Here is a 23,672-nt window from a genome sequence, read left to right as displayed (position 1 = left end):
CCCGACATTTTTACAGCACAGTTATTTGGTCTTACAAAAAAAATGAGTTAGTGAGTAGGAATACTGCTATAGCCTGCCTCTCATCTGGCACACTCTGAACTCGCCTCTCTTTTTAATGGCTGAGTATTATTCTATATCATGATTTATTTAATCAGTCTCCTATCACAGCACGCTGAGGCCATTTCCAGTTTTCCTAAAGTGTATGCTTACAATATAATTTTAATCAGCTTAATGTGTATACTAGTCTCACTAACTGCCCAATTCTGGTCCTTTGTTAAAACAGAACCAGCTTTAAACAACACAAACATGACACAGGAAGATCTCTGGCCTCTGACTGAGACTCATACATATTATGCATGACTCTCGCATCTGATTCTCTGTAAGGAAGTACAACAGAATTAGAAATAGCTTTGAATCCCTGGAGGACTGCCATGTGATGAAACTAGACCACTCTGAAAGCTATTGTGGTTCTATAATGAATGGAAACCAACATATGACTCTTGATTTTTCTCACCAGCAATACAACACAACGAAATGGGTAAGACAATGTGTGCAAGTCTGGGGAAGACCGCTTGAAGAGGCAGAGCAGACTACAGTGAGAAGTCTCATGTGAGTAATTCCCATTAGCAGGTAGCTGGAGCCATGGCTAATAACTCAACGGAGTCATGTGTAATAACTCAACAGAAAATTCTGATGTCTTAAGGCACATTTAATGTGAGTAAATTTGTTCTTATTTTTGTTATGAATCATTTATTTTCTAAAACTATTGAAGAATAATTGAGTCCTATTTAAATTAGCAATGCAAATATCCTTAATTGAAATGTGTCCATAGTAAAGCAATATTTTAAAACTCATATGCTAAAATTTTTGGTAGAAATAAGTAACAGCCCAGTAGGTTACTTAGAATTGTCCAGAGTAAACATTTTTCTGGTGGGGAGGGAGGGTCTACCCTATGAGATATCTGCAATTTCCCTATACAAACTATTTTTAATTCCTGCCAGAAATTTTACTTAAAAAAAAAAAAGGAATTTAGCCAGTCCTATATCCAAGAGAAGACAACAGTGAGGAAAATGCCACTGCTCATCTATAACAATACAGTCTTTCCCATTTAGCTGAGACTGATAGTGGCTCCACCTACCTGAATGTCAGTTTCCCAAATTCAGGACGATGCCAGGAAAATAGGCAAGTATGACCTTTTCTGGTGTTAATCACTTAAGGGTGAGGAACCTTTTTTTCTGCCAAGGGCCATTTGAATACTTATAACATCATTCCTGGGCCATATAAAATTATCAACTTAAAAGTTCGCCTGCTATATTTGGTCAGACATTTAATTAACTCACCCCTAATGCCTTGGCAGGGCCAGACCAAATGATTTCTCAGGCCTGATATGGGACCAAGGGCCAGATGTTCCCCACCCCAGACTTAGAACATGACCCTGGGCAAGTCACTTAATTTCTCTGTACCTCTGTTTCACAATGAGAAATAAAAATGATAATCACAAATGCTTATTCTACAGGATTCTGTATGGGTATGTGAGCTTTCCTAGTACAGTACAGTAACCAACAGGAAAGAGGCACTTTATGCTCAATGAGCTAGAAAACATTTCTCCAAAACATGCAGTGTTTTTTTTCTGGTGCCTGTATTACAGGTTGCTGCAAGGGTGCACCTCAAATGTTATGTGATTCTTCTCTGTGTGGTGGGATTATGAATTATTTTTTGTCTTCTTTTTGTTGATGTACATTTTCCATGGTGAATATAGATTTTTTTAAAGGGTTCAGAATAGGCGTCCCCAATAATTATTACCAAAAATAACATTTTATGTCCCATCTATAGGGAAGGACAAATCTAATTGCTGAACATTTGCTCTTCTTATCGTCCTGCTATGACCTTCCTCCCTCTGAAGCCCCAGGCGCCTTCCCTCATTGTGGCTCAGATTGCCATATAAACTTCATTTTCCCTTTCTGTCTCTGCGCCTCTCGTGCATGCGGGTGTCTGACTCTCTCATGTACATGAGGTTCTCATACAAACGTATGTAATTAAATTTCTTTTTTGTTTGTTTGCTTTTGTTAATCTGTCTCATTTTGATTTAATTATTAGACCAGTCAGAGGACCTAGAAGGATAAAGACACCCCCCCCCCCAAATTACTTTTAAAACCAGAACAACAAATGCTACCCAAATCTAAAAGACCATAAGAGATGAGCTCCGGCAACCATCCTTACCTGCCTCAGGCTCTCAGCCACAGTACACCTCAGAACATCTACAATTCAGATAGGATTTCTGGAAAAGGAGTTGAGAGCTGTCCATTCCCATGGAAAAACAAAAGCAGAACCACACAGCAATCACAGCACACACCTAGCAGGTGTTAACACATACATCAGCACCCTCGCTCACAAGACTGAAGCTCAGGCCACTGAGGTGCCCCCCTTTTCTCTGTGGGCCACACCATGAATGACTAAAAGAACATGGACATAATTTATTCCGTTTTCTCAAAAGTTTCTACACAATAATAAAGGAACAAGACAAATGCTGCTTGTAGATACCTTGGTGCAGCTTCAGTAGAAAGAAAATGTACAACTTAGTTGAAATAAATTCTGTCTTTTTTACTTAAAATGTATCTCAGTTGTTCCCACGCACATGCTACCTGTAAACAGGATTCAAAGGTATCGTCAAATGATCTGTTAATAACAAAAGAACTAGATATTAATTTGAAACCTAAATACTTTTTTCCAGGACGGCTCCCCGGTAATTTTACATCTCAGGACTGTGACACTAGGCTGCAACCAGTTCCAGTCTGCTGCCGCCAAGACCTCTGCGGTTTCCTCCCCCACGGCGCCCACTGGCTCACCGGTGTCCCCGACTGTACAGTGTGGGGAGGGGATGACAGCTGCTTGATCCACACAGTGGAGTGCGACTGGGCCATTTGCCTTTCAGAAGAGTCTAGGACTAGAAGCAGAGTTACTCCACGTGTCGGCAAGCAGTTCCAGCTGTAACCAGCACACATGTGCCGGGCTGGCAGACAGAAGCTGAAAAGGACACAGCTTTGTACCCAGCCACCAGCTGAACTTGGTGGCAGGCTATTAAAAACAAAAAGGGCACAAATTATACTTGGAAGGATGGAGTGGGGTGGGGGCGCAGTAAATGCAATGAGCTAGTGTTCCTAGCTGGCATCTGCCTTTTGACTCAAAGAGATGGCCCTTTTCCAAAACTGTTCTATTATTGTGGTATCAGCTGCCTCTTGGACTGGTTTATAAAAGCTGAAACTGCCGACAAAATGAGACAAGATTTTACTAAGAGTAGTAATGTGCGAGCCCCTTGAAATAAGAGGGGTCTCACTATTTCTTCTGCAGAGGCTACCTTGGTACTATGAGTCCCAGCATGAGCCCTAGGATGCATATAATCATAAATATGACAGCAGCCAGTCTGAGGTTACAAAGGTGCTGCTTTGATTCTTTAATTTAGTCTTCTAATATATTTAACTGAAGAACAGTTTGAACCTAATTGGTTCTGGATGTTTCTTGCTACACTGGCATTCTATAAAATGAATTCTGTTAGTTGGCCCTTTCAAATCTCAGTATTGTTGCTTGACTATTACACTAACTTCTTATTGTAAAAACTTGGAATCAAAGACAAAAAAGTAAGCATTTACCCAGCCTTTTTTAAAAGGACTATAGATTCTACCTACATCATGGGGGAGAGATCTTTATAAAATAAACAAACAACAACAACAACAAAAAAACCCTAGTAAATTACTGTACTAGGAATGATAGATTCAAGACCTGGTGAAGAATAAGGGCTGCTCCCAGCTTCCCCTGGGGATGGAGAAAGCTGAAAAAGCATCACTTCTATCCTCCTAATAAACATAAAGGCTGGACATTCTGAAAATGACTAACTTTTCCTGAACCCATCAGATAGCTGAGAGATGGGGCACCCAACTAAACAGAAGTCTAAAACGGTAGAGGGGCACTTGCTTACCTAGAAGACACTGCTGGCACTAACAAGATGTTAGCCCAAACTGTTAGCAAATCGCTCAAGTGTGAGCTAGCAAGAGAACAGGATCTATTCACAGACTATGTAACACAGAATATATTGGGAGCTGCAATATAAAGGAATTCACAGGGTCCTCACCTAAGAGATGGGTAAGAGTCCAGAGAAACTCTTCATGGGGAGAGAACTCAGCCACTGCAGGAAAGGTTTATATCCGGGGCGGCCTCGATCCTTCTCCAGTCCTCCTTACTGCACAGAATCCTTAAATGCCTGGAGAAAGGCTAAACAAAACACCATCTCTACAGCTAGGGAGGGTCGGGAACACTGAGAAGGCTACAGCTCCAAACCAGAGACAGTCACTGACTCAGACCAAGACTTAACGTTGAATCACTGTGTTCTTTCACCTGAGACATGATATTGTACGCCAACTATAATTCAATGTTTTTAAACATAGCTTATTCTATATAGAAAGAGAACATCAATATTGGATGGCGGGGGGGGGGGGTGAAAGCATACCCCCACTTGCCTCCCACCACCAGACTAAAAAGCAGTCAGAGTGTACCCCTGGGCGACAAGAGTGGACAGAGAAGCTGGCCAAGTTCCGGTGCGAAGGAAAGACATGGAAGTGAAGTGCAAGCAGACACTCGGGTAAATCAGCCCTCACCCAAGAACAAGATCACACTAGAGGAGCTGGAAACCTTGGTGCACTGAGGGTACCCAGAGCAGCAATATGTGTTCAGTATCACTCCAGGGAATTCTGTGCAAGTAAAAATACAGTATTCAACAGAACAAGTAGACAGGCAATCAGTAGGATACAGAAGACCTGAGCAACTCCATCAACTGAGTTAATTTTATTACCACTTGTAGAACCCGTCGCCCAGCTAGAGCAGAACACACGTTCTTTTCAGGTGCATACAGCATTGACGCCAGGAGGGACCATAAAATATCACAGCCAGGTGATATTCCTCCTGGGGTACAAACCTGCTTCAACTTTGAAAATCAAAATAATTTCGTATGTCAACAGGCCAAAGAAGAAAAAGTATATGATAATCTCAAAAAATATAGAACTTTTCTACAAGCACTATTTATAATGTATCATAGTTCTCTGTCTACAAAAAGAAAGAGATTGTTAGGTATACACTTAAGAAAACATATAAAGGATAACATGCTCAAAATGCAGTGGTACGAAAATATGATTACAACATAATATTGAATGAAAAAAAGTAAGGTACAAAATAGTTTGTACTATATGGTCAGAATTTTATAAAATAAACTCAAACCAAATATTTTGCCACAGAAAAAAGGACTAAAATATAATACAGGTCTTTCAAAAATGTCTCCTTGATGTCTCATTCTTAACAAGGCAATCACAAAGTGTTTTAAGAAAAAGAAAGTTGAAATTAATATAAACTATTGGTTACACGTTGCTGTCATCAATTACTACCTAATGCACTTTAAGAAGTCTCTTTCGATTAGTTTCCTTGAAACTAGATGCATATGTCCCTAAAATCATCCACTGAAAATAAAGTTCTGTGGTCAAACATGTTGGGGAAGCATTAGTTATAAAATTGGCATCTTGGTTGCATAGCTAATTTGGGTCGTCTGTATCCGAGTGTTAATCAGGATCTTCAAGGAGGTATAGTTTGCAGACTTTCACAAATTCATGTGTATATAGAACTTGTGAAGGGAGGAGCAAAAGAGGGAGAACGAGGCAAAGAGAGAGGAGAAAGTTGTTTTAGCTGACCTTTGAAAGCAGGTTACCGACATCATATTATTTTGCTTCTAAATACTTCAGTGTGTTCCTCCCAGGAATAAAGGACATTCTGCTACTTAACCACAATATCACTGTCACATCAAAGAAAGCTAGCTTATTTCCCTAATAGTATCTAATATCTAGTGAAAATACAAAAGTCCCCAGTTTTCTAAAAAAAAAAAAAAAAAAGTCTTTTATATAAGTCAGTTTTCAAGGTTCTCATGTTACATTTGATTATTTCCTTTTAATAGAAAACCACATCCTGCTCTTTTCATGACATTTTTCCCCAGGAGACTAGCCTCATTGAATTGTAGAAATCCCATGTTTTGCCTGGTTATTTCTCAATGGCATTATTCAGCTTGTTCTGCTAGTCCCTGCATTTCCTGTGTAGTGACACTCACATTTGATGACTTAATTAGGGTCAGTGTAAACATTTTTAGCAAGAATATGTCATAGGTGGTGCTGCATTGCTCATCCTGCATCATATCAGGAGACACACGATGTCAGGCCATCCCACCCTTTTTTTTCACAGTTTCTTGACTTTAATGCCACAGTGCTGAGTGCAGCAGGCCTATAAAAAGACCGACTACAACACATGCATAGTCTGGCACCTCAGGAGCCCAGGTAGCTTGGGATATGGCATCACACCCCATTCTCTGTAATCACAATGTGCACACATTTTCCTATCTACATATCCTTTTCACAAACTATTTAAAGTTTCCATTGCTAGGCCAGCTCACCATGTGCGGTGTGATTTAAAGGGAGGGAAGGGTGCACGACTCCTACCTCGGTCCCAGAGGCTGGCTCTCAGTGCTCTCTCCAGCTGTTCCTCCTCACTCAGTCCTGCGGTGTAGGCATCATAGTTTCTGCGTACGCCTTCCTGGTAACCGGGCCTGCCATATGGGTAATAATCCTGATATCCAGAGTAGCCTACAGGCACAGTGAGAAGGTTATAGAACACTGTCATGGAGTGTTTTTTCAAATGTCCTATTTTGTAAGCAGAGACAATAAAACAATTCATGTCATTGTTCTGAGCATAATAATCATCCTCAAAATAAGAAAAGATGACAACTGGAGAATTCCTCCATGAGGGTGGGCAACGATTGTCTTGTCACTGTAGTATCCACATGGGGCCAGACATGAGCGAGTCCTTACGGCTGAAGAGGAACAAGATATTAATTTAGAAGGTAGTCAGTGATACTGGAGAGGGGACCCAAATGGGCTAATGACATATAAACTAATTCTCTCAGCTTAGAGCTATTTAATACTTGGTGAATTTTCAGTGAGGTCCTGACAGGAGTCAAGGGAATGGTTGAAATGATAGTTGATAAAGCCTTACTGTCCAGTGGCCCCATGTAATGAGAGACAAATCAACATAGACTACAGATTTCTGTGCTGTAATACATATGTTGAGATAATCAAACCAATGTCTCTGTAATTATAATTTCATATCAGAGATCACAGTTTGTATTAACAGTACTTTAAGAAACCAGTTACTGGATGAGAGAGAAAAGACGAAGGTCACAGAGAAAGTTCACTTTTGCAACGTATTCCCATCACTCTTTTAAAGTCAGTTTGAGTTTTCTCTTTATATTTTCTTTAATCCCCCACTTTTATGGAATTTGCTTAGGAGAGATTTTTTTCCCCATCGAAAATTACTTATCTAATTCTGGTTTAGTGAGAGGTGAGTAATAGTCCTTTTAATATTTTTCCTTCTTTTATACCCTTTGAAGACGATCTTTCAAAAGTTTAATTTGTATGTTTTTTGGTGTTGATGAAAATTCCTACCCATTACTATGAGTCTTGTGTCATATATTTCCTTATCAACCAACATCACACTACTTGCCTGGGTTTAAGCTTCTTATTGCTTTAATAAGATTATGTGGGGTTCGGGGGGGGGGGGGGAGGGGACTCACAATCAAGCCAAAAAGAAAAACACTGTAGGGTAGGGTCATATTCAGAATTTTTGATAATTGATCCTGAAACTATTTTAAAATTTACTTTTTGTGTTGGTTATGAATAAAAGGCTTTTCTAGTATATAAGCTTGGGGGGGGGGGGGCAGGTTAACTATTTTCCATAAGAATTTTCAGGCACTCTAAAAGCCTTTATTTTCATATAAACACTGAAATGACAATAAAACACACTAATCTAGTGTCAGTTGACATTCTAATGTAATTATATATTATAAAAGTATTTTTCATATAAAGTATTTATATCTATTAGTTACGTGCAACAGCAGCTTTATTGAGATGTAAATGACATCTTACACAATTCACCATTTAAAGTATGTAACTCTGGCTTTTAGTATATTCATAGAGTTGTGCCTTTATCACTACAATCAATTTTAGAACATTTTTATCACCCTCCAAAAGATACCACCCCCTTTAGATATCTCCCCCTCCAGGCCTCCCAGCCCTATGTAACCACTGACTACTTTCTGTTTCTATATCTATGCCTATTTATTTCACTTAGCATAATGTTTTCAAGGTTCACCCATGTTGTAGCATTAAGTAGTATTTCATTCATTTTCATGGCTCAGTAATATTTCATTGTATGAATATACATTTGGTTTATTCATTCATCAGCTGGTAAACATTTGGGTTATTTCCACCTTTTAACTATTGTGAATAATGCTGCTATAAACATTTGTGTACAAGTTATTGTGTGGACACATGTTTTCACTTCTCTTGGCTACAAACCTAGAAGTGAAACTGTTGGGTCATATAGCAGTTCTGTTTAACCACTCAAAACTCACAGGGTGTTTTCCAAAGCAGTTGCACCATTTTACATTCACACAGAAATGTAGATGGATTCGGAATTCTCCCCATCCTTGTCAACACGTGTTATAATTTTTCTTTTTAATTATGGCCATCCTAGTGGGTATTAAATGGTACCTCACTATGGTTTTTATAATAATGATGTGGACCATCTTTGCATGTGCTTATTGACCATTTGTGCATCTTCTTTAGAGAAATGTCTATTCAGAGCCTTTGTCCACTTTTACTGATTACTTGGTACTACATTATTGAATGTCCTTGAAAGCCACAAAAATGAATGACTTAAATAAAAATTAAAGAAAATAGCTCAGGACTTTGGGGAGGAGCTAATTCTGACGAGCCTTGCTAATTACCGCCAATAACCCAACTTCCACATTCTCTCACGTGTTTCCCATGTAAAAATATAAACATTATAATATCGAAAACAGAAGAAGGATATAAGTAAATTTCCCAAATCCTCATAATGGTTTAGGGCTGAAGTGGGACCTGGACACACTTTTAAATATGGATGCCCTTCCTCATTGGTCTCTACTCAATAGAACTATCAAAAAAATTCAGCTTCCACTGCTATGGGAAACACCCATCAGTGATTTTCATATCCTGAGAGGAAAAGAGTGTGGCACAGCTACAAATCTTGCTTTTATACTTTACACACACACACACACACACACACACACACACACACACAACTTCACATAAGGACAAATGGTCAAAACACAATCAATATATCTACTTCACAAAGAACAAAAGAGAGGGGCATTCTAAAACATACTAGAATATTTATGGATAAGTCACTGAATAGAATGGGATACTTCAGCAAGCCCCGAAAAAGAGACTGCTCAATTCCCTAAGAGTGCCAATTATTTTAATGCAACAAAAATGCATATTGGGCACTTTCCCATATGGCTTATTACCACTTTCAAACCCCTGTGGAAAGTCATTCTGTTACAGAAAGTCTAAGCAGCATTTCTATCTATTTATCCTTGAACACGTTCAGTTGATTCCAAATCTAAAATAACTCAAAAGTGCGGAATACCCATTTTATCAGATACCAGAAATACCACATACATCTATAGAGTTTTAATTTCTAAGCAAGTTTGCTATAATTTGAGGCAACATTTTTCATGTTATTTCCTTAAAAAAAAACCCACCCAGCCTTAATGAAATAAAGCCTACAACTCTAAACATCTGAATATTATAAAATCTAATTTGGTACTAGTCAGACAAAACATGGGGAGAGGGAAAGAGAAAGTTTTAGTGCCTTAAGTCAAAAGGATTCATGTGGTTAAAGGTTCTATATCATCAGTCATAAATCACCAACAAGAACAAAAATCTCATCCATGTCTGTTATAATGAAAACAGGTCTCCTAGGACCATAAATTTTCTACAGCTGTTCCGCTGGCCCAATCAGACATTTTTAAATCTTCATAATAAACATGGCTGGAAAAACCTAACAATCAAACACTTATAATGAATGAGTTTAAATTATATCCTGCGATGAATGCTAGTTTAATATTCCTTTGTAGCTATAGACTTTGGCTCTGCAGTAAAAGAAATTCTGGTTATCGTTATTTCATTAACTACTCCTCCATCTGTTCCTTATACACATACCAGGACTTCATGGCAAAAGAGATCAAGAAACACCACCAAGATTAGAAAAATTGGTAGCAGCTTTTTAAACATTCATGAGGTTCTTTGACCTATAAAGACTTTTGCAGCTAAGGAGGGCCATAGTAAGAATAAATCATTACTTATAGGAGATACATATGCTCTCGCAAAAGTTCCCTCGATGACCATTAGCCCAGCCACCTGGCCTATGGAGCTCTGCCTTTGAAGAAACCCAAATCCTTCAGAGGAAGGAGTACAAATATGGCAATCTCACAGCGGTAAGAACGATAAAGGGGCTTTTATTTTTGCCTTTAATTCCCTAGTCTATGTATCTGCTGTACTTATGCCTCTTCCATATGAAGCAAGAAAGAAGCAAGCCCACCCCCACCCCCCTGTAAATAACTGCAATAAAAAGGGGAGGAAAAGACAATAAGGGGGACTGCTCTGTTTTTTAAGATTAAAGCAGCAGAACTCTAGGGGCTAGGAATCAGTGGCCGACATTTTTAGTCCTGGTTCTATCACTAACAACCTATTTGACTTTAGCCCAATTACTTAACATTTCCAAGCTGTCACACAAGGTCAGGACTAGGTAATCTATGATAGTTTAAGCCATGTCTGTGCACAGATATGTTCTTATTCCTTTTGTCCAGAGGAACATTCCTGTTTCTTTGGGGAATTTTTAAAAATGAACCAGGAGAGAAGCCCTCTTTCCTCTAGCAACATCAAGGTGTCAGTGGCCATGTGACCTGTCCAGGGGAGTGAATAGTCACTGGGAAGAGAGAAATCACCATGGGAGGTAGAACCAAAGTGGTCTTCCTGTCCAACCCAGTTCTTCCCAGTCATATAGGCCAACGAAGTCCTACTATACTCAAGTCAGTATAGACCAGTGGTTCTCAACCTTGGCTGCACATTAGAATCACCTGGGAATCTTTTTAAAATCCTGATTTCTGGGCCTCATCCTCCGGAAATTCTGTTTCTTTGTTATGGGGTGGGGCCACAACATTAGTAACAAAGAAACAGAATTTCCGGAGGATGAGGCCTAGAAATCAGGATTTTAAAAAGATTCCCAGGTAATTCTAATGTGCAGCCAAGGGTGAGAACCACTGGTATAGAGTCCAGAGGTCCTCAAACTTTTTAAACAGGGGGCCAGTTCACTGTCCCTCAGACATTCCACACATGCGCACTGCGGGCCCGGGATGAGTCGGCTGCTAAGCAGGACAGGCAGCGGCAGGGTGTTTATTAAACACCTGGCGGGCTGGATAAATGTTTTCAGTGGGCCGCACGTGGCCCACAGGCCGTAGTTTGAGGACCCCTGGTAGACTGTTCTCCATACCCAATAACCACAGGACCCAATGCTCTTCCAAATGGCTATACAGTTGACCCTTGAACAATGTTCAAGTTAGGGACACTGACCCTCTCCCCCATGTATTAAAAAATCTGCATATGACTTTTGACTCCCCCAAAATTTAACTACTAATAGCCTCCTGCTGACCAGAAGCTTCCGTTAACATAAACAGTTGATTAACACATATTTTGGATGTTATATGTATTACATACTGTATTTTTACAATAAACTAAGTTAGAGAGAAGAAAATGTTAAGAAAATATTAACAAAGAGAAAATACATTTATAGTACTGTATGTGTTTATTAAAAAGTCCACATATAAGTGGACTTACGCAGTTCATGCCTATGTTGTTCAAGGGTCAGCTGTATCTAGTAATTGTCTTGGTCACTAATCATTGCACTTCCTCTCTTCAGGTGGGTCCACAGACAGTGGCAGGTGAGCTGACACTGTCCAGCAACTGTCCCTCTCCTGCATGGAGGCTGCATTTCTAGGATGTTAATTGTACACATCACTAGCCCAGGAAGCCTCCGAAGTGCAGCCTCTTCTTGGCATAGCGACAGTCTACACCCCTGTGGTCCCCACACCTAGACAACCCCCATCTGCTAAGCCTATGCTTTTCCATACTGATCCCCTTAGAATAATCTAGGAAGCTTTTTAAAAAGAGTCCACGTCCCTGTCTCCACCCCTATTCAGACCTAGCTGGTGTGAGTGAATTTGAGGCATGGATATGTTGTACCAGCTCCTCAGTTGATTCATACAGACAGCCAAGACTGATACTCATGATCCCAGTCTTTAGAACTACATCAAAAACATAGCTTGAATGTAACTCCAATAGAACCACTCTTCTGATTAAATCCTTCAGTGGCATGCCAGCACGTTCTGGATAATTCCAAACAGGCCTTTTCACAAAGGCCTGGAGCCCTTTCTGCTATTGTTTTCCTTAACTTCTCCTCATTGATGGAGACACAGCCTTCCTCCAGGTAACCTCTAGGAACTCAAATCCCTGCTCTCCACAGGCCGAGCACTGAATACACTAGGTTCCAGGTGCTGACGGGCTGGCTTCTCCTGCCAGGAGGGAGGAATGGGGTTGCACTAGCTCAAGTCCATGCTCAATAGGAGACTGGAGAAGATACGTGAAACAAAAGTTTTCAGGCTGCATAACAGGCAGCACAGGATTTTGAACCTTTAGAGAAAGGAAGTAAAGGAAATGGGCTTGAGGCACTTTCCAGATGGCAGTACAGGGATGGGGAACACAAGCAGCCACAGCAGGCTCCTGTATTACGTAGGAATTTACAGGGCCAAGTGTAGCCAAGGAGAAAACTGTATGTCAGAGAAACATCCAGAAATCTGCATGGAGTCCCCCTGAGACTTGCTGACTATTACGCCAAGTGTGCACAAGTGAACTTTCACGAGACCATTCAGGAGCGATCCCAGAACAGACACCTCAATAGTAGTGCAGAAATAACCCTAAAAAATTACTTTAGATCCACCCTAAGTAACTTTAAAACAAGCCCCAGAAGGATCAAACTAGTCATCACAGAACTTAACTGGGTACAGGCAAAGTCCTTCTTCTTAGAAGAAGGTAAACTCCGGCGCTCAGCACCACACCATATGGAATGTCTAGCGTCCAATCACATCTTATTAGATACGCAAAAACTGTGACCCACAACCAGGAAAAAAATCAATCTAATAAAACAGATACAAAAAAGCATATATAGAGAGAGGGCAGAATTAGCAATCAGGGACTTCAAGACAGCTATTGTAACTATCTATGCGCATGACTGAAAGAAAAACAGGAATATCATGCAGAGAGAATGGGAGGCTATGAGCCAGGGGTCAAAAAGCCACAATGTGTGGTTCCTGATCAACCCCCTGCCTACTTTTGTAAATAAGATGCTATTGGAACACGGCTACACCCATTTGTTTTATTAATTGGCTATGACTTGCTTTGGGAACAGGCTGACTAGTTGTGACAGTGACCATATGGTCAATAGGGCCCTTAGAATCTAAATCATTAGCTACCTGGCCCTTCACATAAAAGACTGCAGGCCCCAGAGTTAAGCTACAGTGGTTTTCAATGGGCACGATTACAAGACACCCAGTGCTTCGGTGGCCTATGGCTTCTTTAAGACCCGCTGCCACTACTGGTCTAGGATATTACCGAGAGGTCTCCCCAGGCTGGCCTGTCAGGGCCTTAGCCTAAAACAGGTCACCTGCTTTAACCAGAAATCCTTTTTACCTATTTACACAGACACAGAAAGTCCCATGGTATTAACTATCAGAGGAATGTCTATCTTAGGATAAGCATGATTCTTCCTGAATATGCAGTTAGGGTGGATTAGTGAGAATTGTGTATCTGAAACTAACTTCTCATGCTTAGCCAGTGGTATGTTTTCTAATGCTGAGAAGAAAGGGACCTGTCTAGTATGAATCTTATCATGACTGAGAAACCTCATATTAATCGTACAATATTTTCACGTCATTGTTATCTCCTTTCCTGGTCTTCCCTACCAACCCACCCAGATGGGTTCCCAGGCTACCCCTCCATTGAGCTTTCAGGCATGTTGGAGCCACAATTACACAATGTGTGAACTCCACAACAGCATAAACTAGCATTGCCTAAAAGTGGCTCCACAGTGGCAAACACCATAATTTTTAAATTATCATGTATTAAATAAAATAAAGTGCTTACCTGAATTATTAAAGTAGTATTGCTGTCCTGGGTAGCCATTATTGGAGGAAAAAATGCCTAAATATAAAGAAAACAGACATTTTAATAGTAGCCATAAGGCTTTTTTTGAGGTATAACCAACAAATGAAAAATTGTATATATTTAGGTTGTGCAATGTGATCTTTAAAGCTGCACATGTGATGATTTAATATACATATACATTATGAAATGACTGCCACAATTAACACATCAATCACCTCACAGTTACCATATTCTGTGTACGTGTGAGAATTCTTAAGGTCTACTCTCTCAGTAAACTTCAAGTATAAAACATAGTATTAACTATAGTCACCATGCTGTACACTAGGATCCTCAGAACACACTCATCCTCTAACTGGAAACTTATACCCTTTGACCAACATCTCCCTGCTTCCCCCAGCCTCTGGCTACCACTGTTCTACTCTCTGGTTTAGATTCCACATACAAGTGAAATCATACAGTATTTGTCTTTCTCTTTCTGGCTTAATTCACTTAGTGTCAAGTCATCACCTTCCTCTATTTTGTTGCAAATAGCAGGATTTCCTTCTTTGATGCTTGTATAATATTTCATTGTGTAGATATACACTGAGTGGCCAGATTATTATGACCAACTGACATTTGTAGGCAAATTCGCTACAATTTCACGCTGAAGTTGCTAGAGGGCCAGACCATTATAAATAGGGAAGCAGGTTGTTTACCACGACAGTAGAAGTGATATTTTTCTGAAGATAGGGGTAAACAACACGATTTAACAGCCTTTGAATGTGGGAGATACACACACACACACACACACACACACACACACACACACTGAGTGGCCAGATTATTATGACCACCCCATCAGTACTTTGTTGGCCACCTTTTGCCTTCAACACTGCGGCGATTCTTCTTGGCATTGACTCCACAAGATGTTGAAAGGTGATGCGAGGAATCTGACGCCATGCCTGATGAATAGCACTGTCCAATTCTGTGAGATTTGATGGTTGTGGAACGAGCTGCCTGATGGCTCTTTTAACTTCGTCCCACAAATGCTCAATTGGATTGAGATCTGGTGATTGTGGGGGCCACCTAAGCAAGGTAAAGTCTCCCTCATGTTCTTGAAAACACTCCTGCACAATACGAGCACCGTGGAATGGCGCACTGTCTTGTTGGAAGAAGCCATCTCCATTGGGATACACCATTAACATGATAAGATGAACCTGATCAACAATGATACTTGGGTATGTTGTACTGTTCAGACATTGTCCTACACGAATTAAAGGGCCCAAATCATCCCAGGAAAACATGCCCTAAACCATAACACTGCCCCCACCAGCTTGAAGGGTTGTACTCATGCATGTGGGGGTGCATGCTTTCATGCTGTTTCCACCAAATTCTCACTCTGCCATCTGAATGATGCAACTGGAAACGTGATTCATCGGACCACATGACTTTTTTCCAGTGCTCGACTGTCCAATCCTTGTGTTCCTGCGCAAATTGGAGAAGTTTTATCTTGGTAACTGCAGACAGCTAAGGTGTTCGAACAGGCCTTTGGCTTCCATATCCCATACGATGCAGTGTACGGCTAATTTGCCTACAAATGTCAGGTGGTCATAATAATCTGGCCACTCAGTGTGTGTGTGTGTGTGTGTGTGTGTGTGTGTGTGTGTGTGTGTGTGTGTATCTCCCACATTCAAAGGCTGTTAAATCGTGTTGTTTACCCCTATCTTCAGAAAAATATCACTTCTACTGTCGTGGTAAACAACCTGCTTCCCTATTTATAATGGTCTGGCCCTCTAGCAACTTCAGCGCAAAATTATAGCTAATTTGCCTACAAACGTCAGGTGGTCATAATAATCTGGTCATTCAGTGTATATCATACATATGTGAGATGTCTATGTCTCTATCTACCTATTATGATTGTGGGGGAAATCGTCTTTACATACAAAATACTTGCCTACATTTTGTAATGTGTGCAAAAAGCATTACTAACCACTGAATCTTCAGACACACATAGAAAAATGAAACAAAACATTAAACTCCTGAGAATAATTTTTTTTCTTTTATCCATATTGATAGTATTTGGGCAACAAAGCTCATTACTAGATTTCCATTATTAAATTGCATCAAAAAATATAATAAAAGTGAACTTTTTATGAAGCTCCCACTGCCTCCTCCAAGCACATACAGTGGAAACACAGTCATGAGCAAATATAGAAAAATGCTTAGATGCATCTGCTTAGATGCAATACAGCCTGTAAAAATCATCCAGAGCGAACACAACCTGCTAATAGAGGCAACAGTGTGAGGCCCAGAAAGCTCTCTAATACCATGAATATTATATGATTCTCAAGAACACCAGCCATCGCCACAAACTGTGAAAACAAATTATTTGCGGTTCAAGAAAAGGTAAAATAGTCTCCGAAGATTTCCCATGAATAAAAGATGAAATATTGGAACTCATAAGGCCTTTAAAGAAGTGTTTGCAAAATAGTGTCCTTAGAAGTCATAACCAATGTAGATTTTAAATTGAGGCCTAAAAGAATTCATATATTTCTAAATAAAATGAAGTTTTTTCATTGAGCATCAATTTGAAGGAAACAAAAAGAAAAAAAAAATTGTTAAAGCAGGAGCCACGCTTTAAGCAATAACAGCTCTGGTTTGGCCCTGCATGAATATGTCTCTCTCTCTCCAAGGACCTAGTGGTCACTCTGAATTCTTTATACTTCAGTACAGATTTTTCTTTGTCAACTTTGCCTTGCACATATATGAAATCATGGAATATTGTAGAATAATGCATCATTTTAAACCTACATTCATTCTCTACATTTTCAAGAACACCGTGGTTTTCTGTGAGTAGCATTAACATTGAGGGTATACATATAAACCACTCTCTGTCCACAGGAAGCATTAGGTTGAGAATTAGGGTTTGCAGCCTCTCTGGAGCCATGTGAGGAGCTGTACCAGCTCCTATACTTCTTGTTTGAAGAAGAGACTATTGGGAATTCCTAAGCAGACCCACAGGGTAACTTGGGGCTGCTTCCGTCCCTATTAAAACTAAGATGACCTTCCAACGTGTCATGCCAAAGACATTTGCTCTGTACCTGCACATGTTTCCATGATTTTCTTCAGAGGCCCGTGAATGTACATGAGTCCAACAAGGATCCCGGCCAGGTGCCCGGCGAAGGAGGTCCTAGGGGAGAAGGAGACCCTCTATGAGTGTGCGCTCTGCCCCTGATTACAGGCAGCCCGCCTTCTCGCTAGCCCTGAGCATGTCAATTAGTCAGGCTTTGTTCCACACCACGTCTTTTATGCTGAGCAGCACAGCACTCAGTCCAAAGAACATTTCCTACCTTAAAGGGAGTGGGGAGCGCATTAATAACAACCACCGCATGTTTAAAATTCAATCTCCCTCCCTGACCAAGAGAAGTGGGCTGGCTCCTTCAGGGCAGTGGAAGCATTTTGTCAAGACAACCCACTAGATTTCTTCCAGTTTTTCTCTGAGGTTCTTATCACAAAATGTAAATGACAATAGTTTTCTCTGAATTAACTCTTAAATCATGCAGGCGGTATCTACCTGTGTTTGCAGAGAGCTGTGTTTTTATACATCACTAACCAGTGAAGCCGAGAGCAAGAGACATTCAATGGATGAGATGGAGATGTTCACACGCCCACCCCAACGTCGCCTCCCTCTGTCATCTTCATATGTTGCTCAGCGAAGACACATACATGTAAACTTTAAGCTTGAAAGATGAGTAAGTGCATTAAATTGGCTCTGCTCTTCCTAAGCATCTAACATTGACAATCATTTATACATATGAAGTCAAGGCAAGCCCCAGCTAACTATGTGTGAACAAATAGAAGAATAAATGAAAGAGAACTGGCCAGCAGATCTCCCTGCCTCCAGCTCTTGCTCGTTCCGCATCCCACACACCGCCATCAGTGGCCCTTCTGAAACAGAGGGCAAGTCATGCCCATGCCTCTTGGTGAAACTCAGACTTCTCTGCAGCCTGCAGTCACAGCCCTCCAACACTGGGCCTTGCCCATCCTATCCCTTCCCTCCACCTTCACTGTCCATTAAATCCATCCCTCCACCTACACCTAGACCCTCCAAGCGCTGACCAGGGACCACAAGGCTAAGCCAAACAGCACCCCCGTCATAACCCAGGCCCCGGCTGGAGACTGGCTCTTTCCTCCCACTGCCTTCCTTCCTATAGAACAGACCCAGCCTTCTGGGGAGCGAAGGGGTTTACATGCTTTCCTGTCTGTCTCTCTCTTACAAACCCCCTGAGGACAGGCTGAATCATCTGTATGCTAAACTGGGAGGTAAAAGAAACCCAACAACCAAAAAAAGTCAAGTAGGTGAATGAATACATTTCCCTGGTTTGGGGAAATGGCCCCTCACTCCACAAGAGGGGTACCTGCAAGTTATCAAGGAGCCAATGTAAACTCCAGGAGCAGCGTGGTTTTTGTGATTTTCACACACCTATCACACACACCTAGGACAGTGCTTGGCACAGGACAGACACTCCAGTATGTGTTGAATGAATGGCTTGAGAGTCCCAAGATGGTTTCATCAAGACCACTAGTAGGCAAGTTAAAAACACTAGATCTGCAACTTAGAGGGCTCGCTGAGCCATGGCAGTGACGAGGCTGAGGTTCACACACAAGACCTAGAATCAAAACCACATGGCGCCTACCACAGCAGCAACTGACAGAGGAAAGGGGCCCTGGGGTACAGGCAAGGCAGCAACAAGAACTTTCCATTGTCTCAGGGCTAGTGAAAGACTTGTGGGCTCCCAGGGAGAAGAACAGGCAGAGAAAAGAGGAAAGGAAGCCTTCTGTAGACAGGATTGCACTGGGGCTCGTCCCCATTAGCCAATTCAATCACGCCATTGCCCAACCCCTGCATATGCCACACACACACTGAAAGACATGAGCACACGTGTACATGTGCGCACACACACACACGTGTACACACACTACACACACAAGCATTCCTTCAGGAGAGCTATTATTTTCATCAAATATAGGTACCTACCTCCTAGGATGTGTAATCTGATAATAAAAATACAAGATCAGACACTTGGTTTCCCATTTCCAAAGAATAGCATAAACTGTGCTTCTCTTTAGCTTTTCCAAAAAATAAAAGAGTTTATTTTATTCTACTTTTAGGCTAAATAATACACTCCAACTAGTTCTAGGAATGGCAAAGAAAGTGGTAGTTTGAGGGATACAAGAAAAAAAAAAAAGGCCAGAATCAATTTTTAAAATAGTAACCTCAATTTAACTGAAAAGAATAAAATAACATCAATATTTTTGAAACTTTCTAAACCAATCTTTATGGTGAATCAAATAGCTCTAAAAATAACATGGAAGAAAATTTCATTTTAAAACCCCAACCTATCAAACAATCAATCTTGAATTTCATTTACAATTTAGAGTACAATACAGTTCAGTGAATTCTTCATCTCTCTACATGGGTTTGTAGAAGTTTTAGCTGTAATCTAATTGTCCTAATATAATTGTGAATAATTTGGAAAGGGAGGCTGACAGGCCAGAGACCATATTGCATTATCCTCCAATATTCAGCATTTGTCACAAAAGTCCCTTCTCAAAACTCTAGCTGTCTGTATTTCATGCTGTTACCACTGTAATTAGCTAGTTATTAATAATAGAAAAACAAAAGGGAGGCCAGAAATTATAAGCAGGGCCATCTGGGCAGCTTCACCAGGAAGCTGCAACTTTGCCCAGATCTGCTTCCTGCAGATCACTGGGGGAAGGGGTCCAACAATGGGAAGATGGACATATGCACGGTAAAGTCGGGGTGACATGGGGAAGGTGCCTGTCAGTCTAACCTGGAAACAAAGATCATTGGCTAGAGGGGTGGAGCCAATGCAAGCCTGTGAAATTTGAGAATGCATAATCCACAGACAAAGGAATTCTCTCTCTCTTGGCTCTCTTGTTCCTCTGGCTTCGCTCCTGCTTCCATGCATTCGCCTGTGTTTCCTCCACAGCCACGTGGCCCTAGAAGTCACATGACCCAGACCATGACGACCCCCATGCAATGGATTATAGCTGGGAACACAAACTAAGCTAACCTGATACAGGACTGGACTGTGCTCCAGCACAGAAGGAAACTCTGGGCGTTGGCTTTAATCCTAGCTCTGCTGAAGACACAGCTGGACTTCTCCCACGGAGGGACAGAGGAAGAGGAAACTTTGGAAACTCAGGGGTTTACTTCCATGCAAATAAATGTCACTCATTCTCCCTGTGAGCCTCAGAAAATTCCTTTTCTTGTGACATTGCAAGAAGCCCACTTCCACTGGCAACAGGTGGGGATGTGGAAAGCTCTCAACTGATAACATTTTTAGCTCTATACTAGTAAAAAGTATTCTTTTTTTAAAAAAGTAGAAGTATGAAGAGAATATGATCTTATTCAATCAAAACTGAGAATATCTTGATATTACACATAAAAGGGGGAGGATCCCACCAATGAAAAAAGGAAGCATATGCTAACTTCAAGAAGTATATTAACTTTGTCCATGCCACTGATAACCACTTGACAAAGGAGCTCCCTTTGCCCTCTACGAGATACCTTTTACCCTTGTCCTGGGAGAGGAAATGGACCTGCAGAGAGAAGATGGAAATGGGACCGGGGACTATCTTCTCCCAGCAGCACTGGGATCAGGGCACTTCATCCTTGCCTCTGGCCGCGCTGTGGAGGTACAAGGAGGCCCTGGGGAAGAAGCCATCTGCGTCCTCTAATCAGTGGCTGGGATCTACCTTCAAATGTAACAGCTTTAGTAACAGATTGTGTTCTTATGATCATAAGTATACATGCAAAACAGACATTTTGATGTTTGAGATGTCTGAGGAAACCTGTGTGTTCACAGCAGCCTTCCTGAAGATGTGGGCTAAACTCTGTTCTAGGTTCTGCCTGGAGGATGGCATCTTAAGGGACAGGCAGGGAAAACCCTGCTCTTAGAAACAGCTTCCTTTAGACCAGGGGTGGGCAAACTTTTTGACTCGAGGGCCACAATGGGTTCTTAAACTGGACTGGAGGGCCGGAACAAAAGCATGGATGGAGTGTTTGTGTGAACTAATATAAATTCAAAGTAAACATCATTACATAAAAGGGTACGGTCTTTTTTTTCAATAGTTTTATTCATTTCAAACGGGCCGGATCCGGCCCGCGGGCCGTAGTTTGCCCACGGCTGCTTTAGACCTTACTAGGGCCTGGGCCAAGACTGAAGATTTGGTTACATCCTGCCACCCTCTATCCTAAGTCAGAGTAATTCCTCAGGGACAGTACCACCATATTCAACTTTATATTCGTGACCACACTTGACGCAGTAAATAGCCTGACAATAACAATAAATAACTACTGAACGGGTGGAGGAATGGAATTAAAATTACACACAGAAGGCACATATCTAACATACATTATAATTGCATTACAAAATCCCAAGTTGCACATGGTCTCCATAGTTGCATTAATATCAAATTTCACTGGGAGAGGTAATAATTGAACTACTCCCCTCCCCTTAAACAATGTATGACACAAAACATGTGCTCAACAAAACAATAGCACCAAACCTATTATTATCCCTAAAATCGGTCACTTAGAAGAGCTTTATTTCTTTTGATAGCTCAATAGTAACTCCCTCTAGAAAATCATAACAGCTATAATCAAATACTGACTGTGATGGTGAGATACAAGCATAAGGGCCAGATACATCACCGCTTTGTATAGCCACACAGATTGTGCACTGCACAGACAAACCACAATGAGAAGTAATTTATCCAGGGCCTCAATAGTTCCACAAATATTGGACATATCCACTATTCAAATTTAGGTAATCAAATCTCAACTTCAGAGTGACTATTGATATAATTTCATTTATTAGAGGACAATACTTAATCCAGTAGTTCTTTTTTTAGTTAATGCTCACCCAAGGATATTTTTTTTTCATTGATTTTTAGAGAGAGTGCAAGGGAGGGAGAGGGGAAAGAGAGAGAAAAACATCAATGTGAGAGAGACACATCAATCGGTTGCCTCCTGCACACGTGGTCCTTGACCAGGAATTGAACCCAGACCCATTGGTCTGTGGGATGATGCTCTAACCACTGAGAAAACTGGCCAGGACACCCTAGTAGTTCTTAAACTTATTCAGGTTCTGAGCCTCTTTAAATGCCGATGAAAGCTATGAATCCTGTCTGCAGAAAAACTTCCCAGACACAAAATAATTTTAAGTTCACAGATGGCTTGAATTCTATCCATGGACCTCTGGTTAAATACCCTGAAGTGAAAATAATCATTCCAGACAGAAGAATTTCACATTAAGCACCAAGTCTAAGTCGTTATATACTCAATTGGAAAAACATTCCATTTGTACTCAAATCTGAACACAGAGGCAGTCATTTATTTAGATTATTTAAGTTTATTAACATGTCCAGTTTCTTTGTTGTGCCATTGCTCTGAAATGGTGTAACCTACTTCTGAGTTCACTTCCCTTTTTGCTAGAATCCCACTTTCAGTCACTCTTTCAGTTAGAGGCTAAGGGTAGAAAACTCTGCTGGTCTTTGTATGTCCAAAAAGGTCTTTATTTCTGTTTCCTATTTTGATAATAAGTACAGGCGCTACTGGTGCTGCTGAGAAATGCCAACCAGTCTTTCTTCTGTAGGCAATTTATTTGTCTTTTCTCTCAGCTTTTAAGATGTTCTCTTTATTTTGGATATACCGTCATTACACAACAATCATTCCAGTTGTCGGTTCATTTCATTTCCCCTCCTTGACATTTGCTGTGCTTTTTCTATCTGAGGTCTCATGCCCTCCTACACTTCTGAAAAACTATGGAAAGCCATTACTTGTGTCTTTCTAGCTATGCAGCAGTCACACACTTTCTGATACTATGTGTTTATGGCAAAAAGAAAAAAGAAAAAAGGAAAGTTAAAATCTAATCAATGTTGCTATACACTACTTCTAAAGGATAGTGATGGGGAAAGGGTAATTTGGGAACAAAACTAAGATTAAGGTATGTCGATTATATCTCAAAGCTGGAAAAAAAAAGATAGTGTGGGTTTCAGTTATGCAAATTGTATGCAGATATTAACACTAACACACGGTGTTCTTTCCTATTATGCCAGCATAAAGTGATCCTCACTCCTCTGAGAGGCAATTTGTAAGCCTGAGCTAAGTGATTATGCAAAATGTTCCCATGCTACTGTTAAAGGATCAAAAGCTAAAGCTATGACTGAAATCTGTGACAGGCTATAAAGGTCCTCCTCTGTTAAATGGCAAATTCTTTCCACAGTTGAAGAGGCTGCCCTCTCAGGCATAGCTCAGGGAGCAGAAAATGTATTACCCTAAGACATAATCTCCCAGTGTGTACTGAATGACCTCATTAAGGATGCAACTTGATGGAGACACAGTGTTGGACAAGGGAAGAGAACAGGTGAGGTAAGACGCAGTCAGCTAGAGGTGGCCTATTGTATTGTACATTTCACCAT

At 40.8% G+C, this 23,672-nt stretch overlaps 1 protein-coding gene across 1 annotated transcript in view; it reads right to left on the bottom strand.

Annotated features, from left to right (window-relative positions):
• Positions 1 to 23,672, bottom strand: part of RHBDD1 (rhomboid domain containing 1) — a gene marked incomplete at both ends in the record, with an annotated part of 75,270 nt that overhangs the window by 29,717 nt on the left and 21,881 nt on the right. The window contains 3 exons of the mRNA XM_081095939.1: positions 6,525 to 6,668; positions 14,163 to 14,219; positions 17,264 to 17,352. Of these exons, the coding sequence (XP_080952065.1) occupies positions 6,525 to 6,668; positions 14,163 to 14,219; positions 17,264 to 17,352 (290 nt within the window). The remainder of the gene's footprint in view (positions 1 to 6,524; positions 6,669 to 14,162; positions 14,220 to 17,263; positions 17,353 to 23,672) is intronic.

This window comes from Myotis nattereri (genome assembly GCF_964212035.1).
Source record: "Myotis nattereri genome assembly, chromosome: 7".
Lineage (NCBI taxonomy): Eukaryota > Metazoa > Chordata > Mammalia > Chiroptera > Vespertilionidae > Myotis > Myotis nattereri.
The sequence above is the reverse complement of the archived record's forward strand: the minus strand, read 5'-3'. Positions and strand labels throughout refer to the sequence as shown.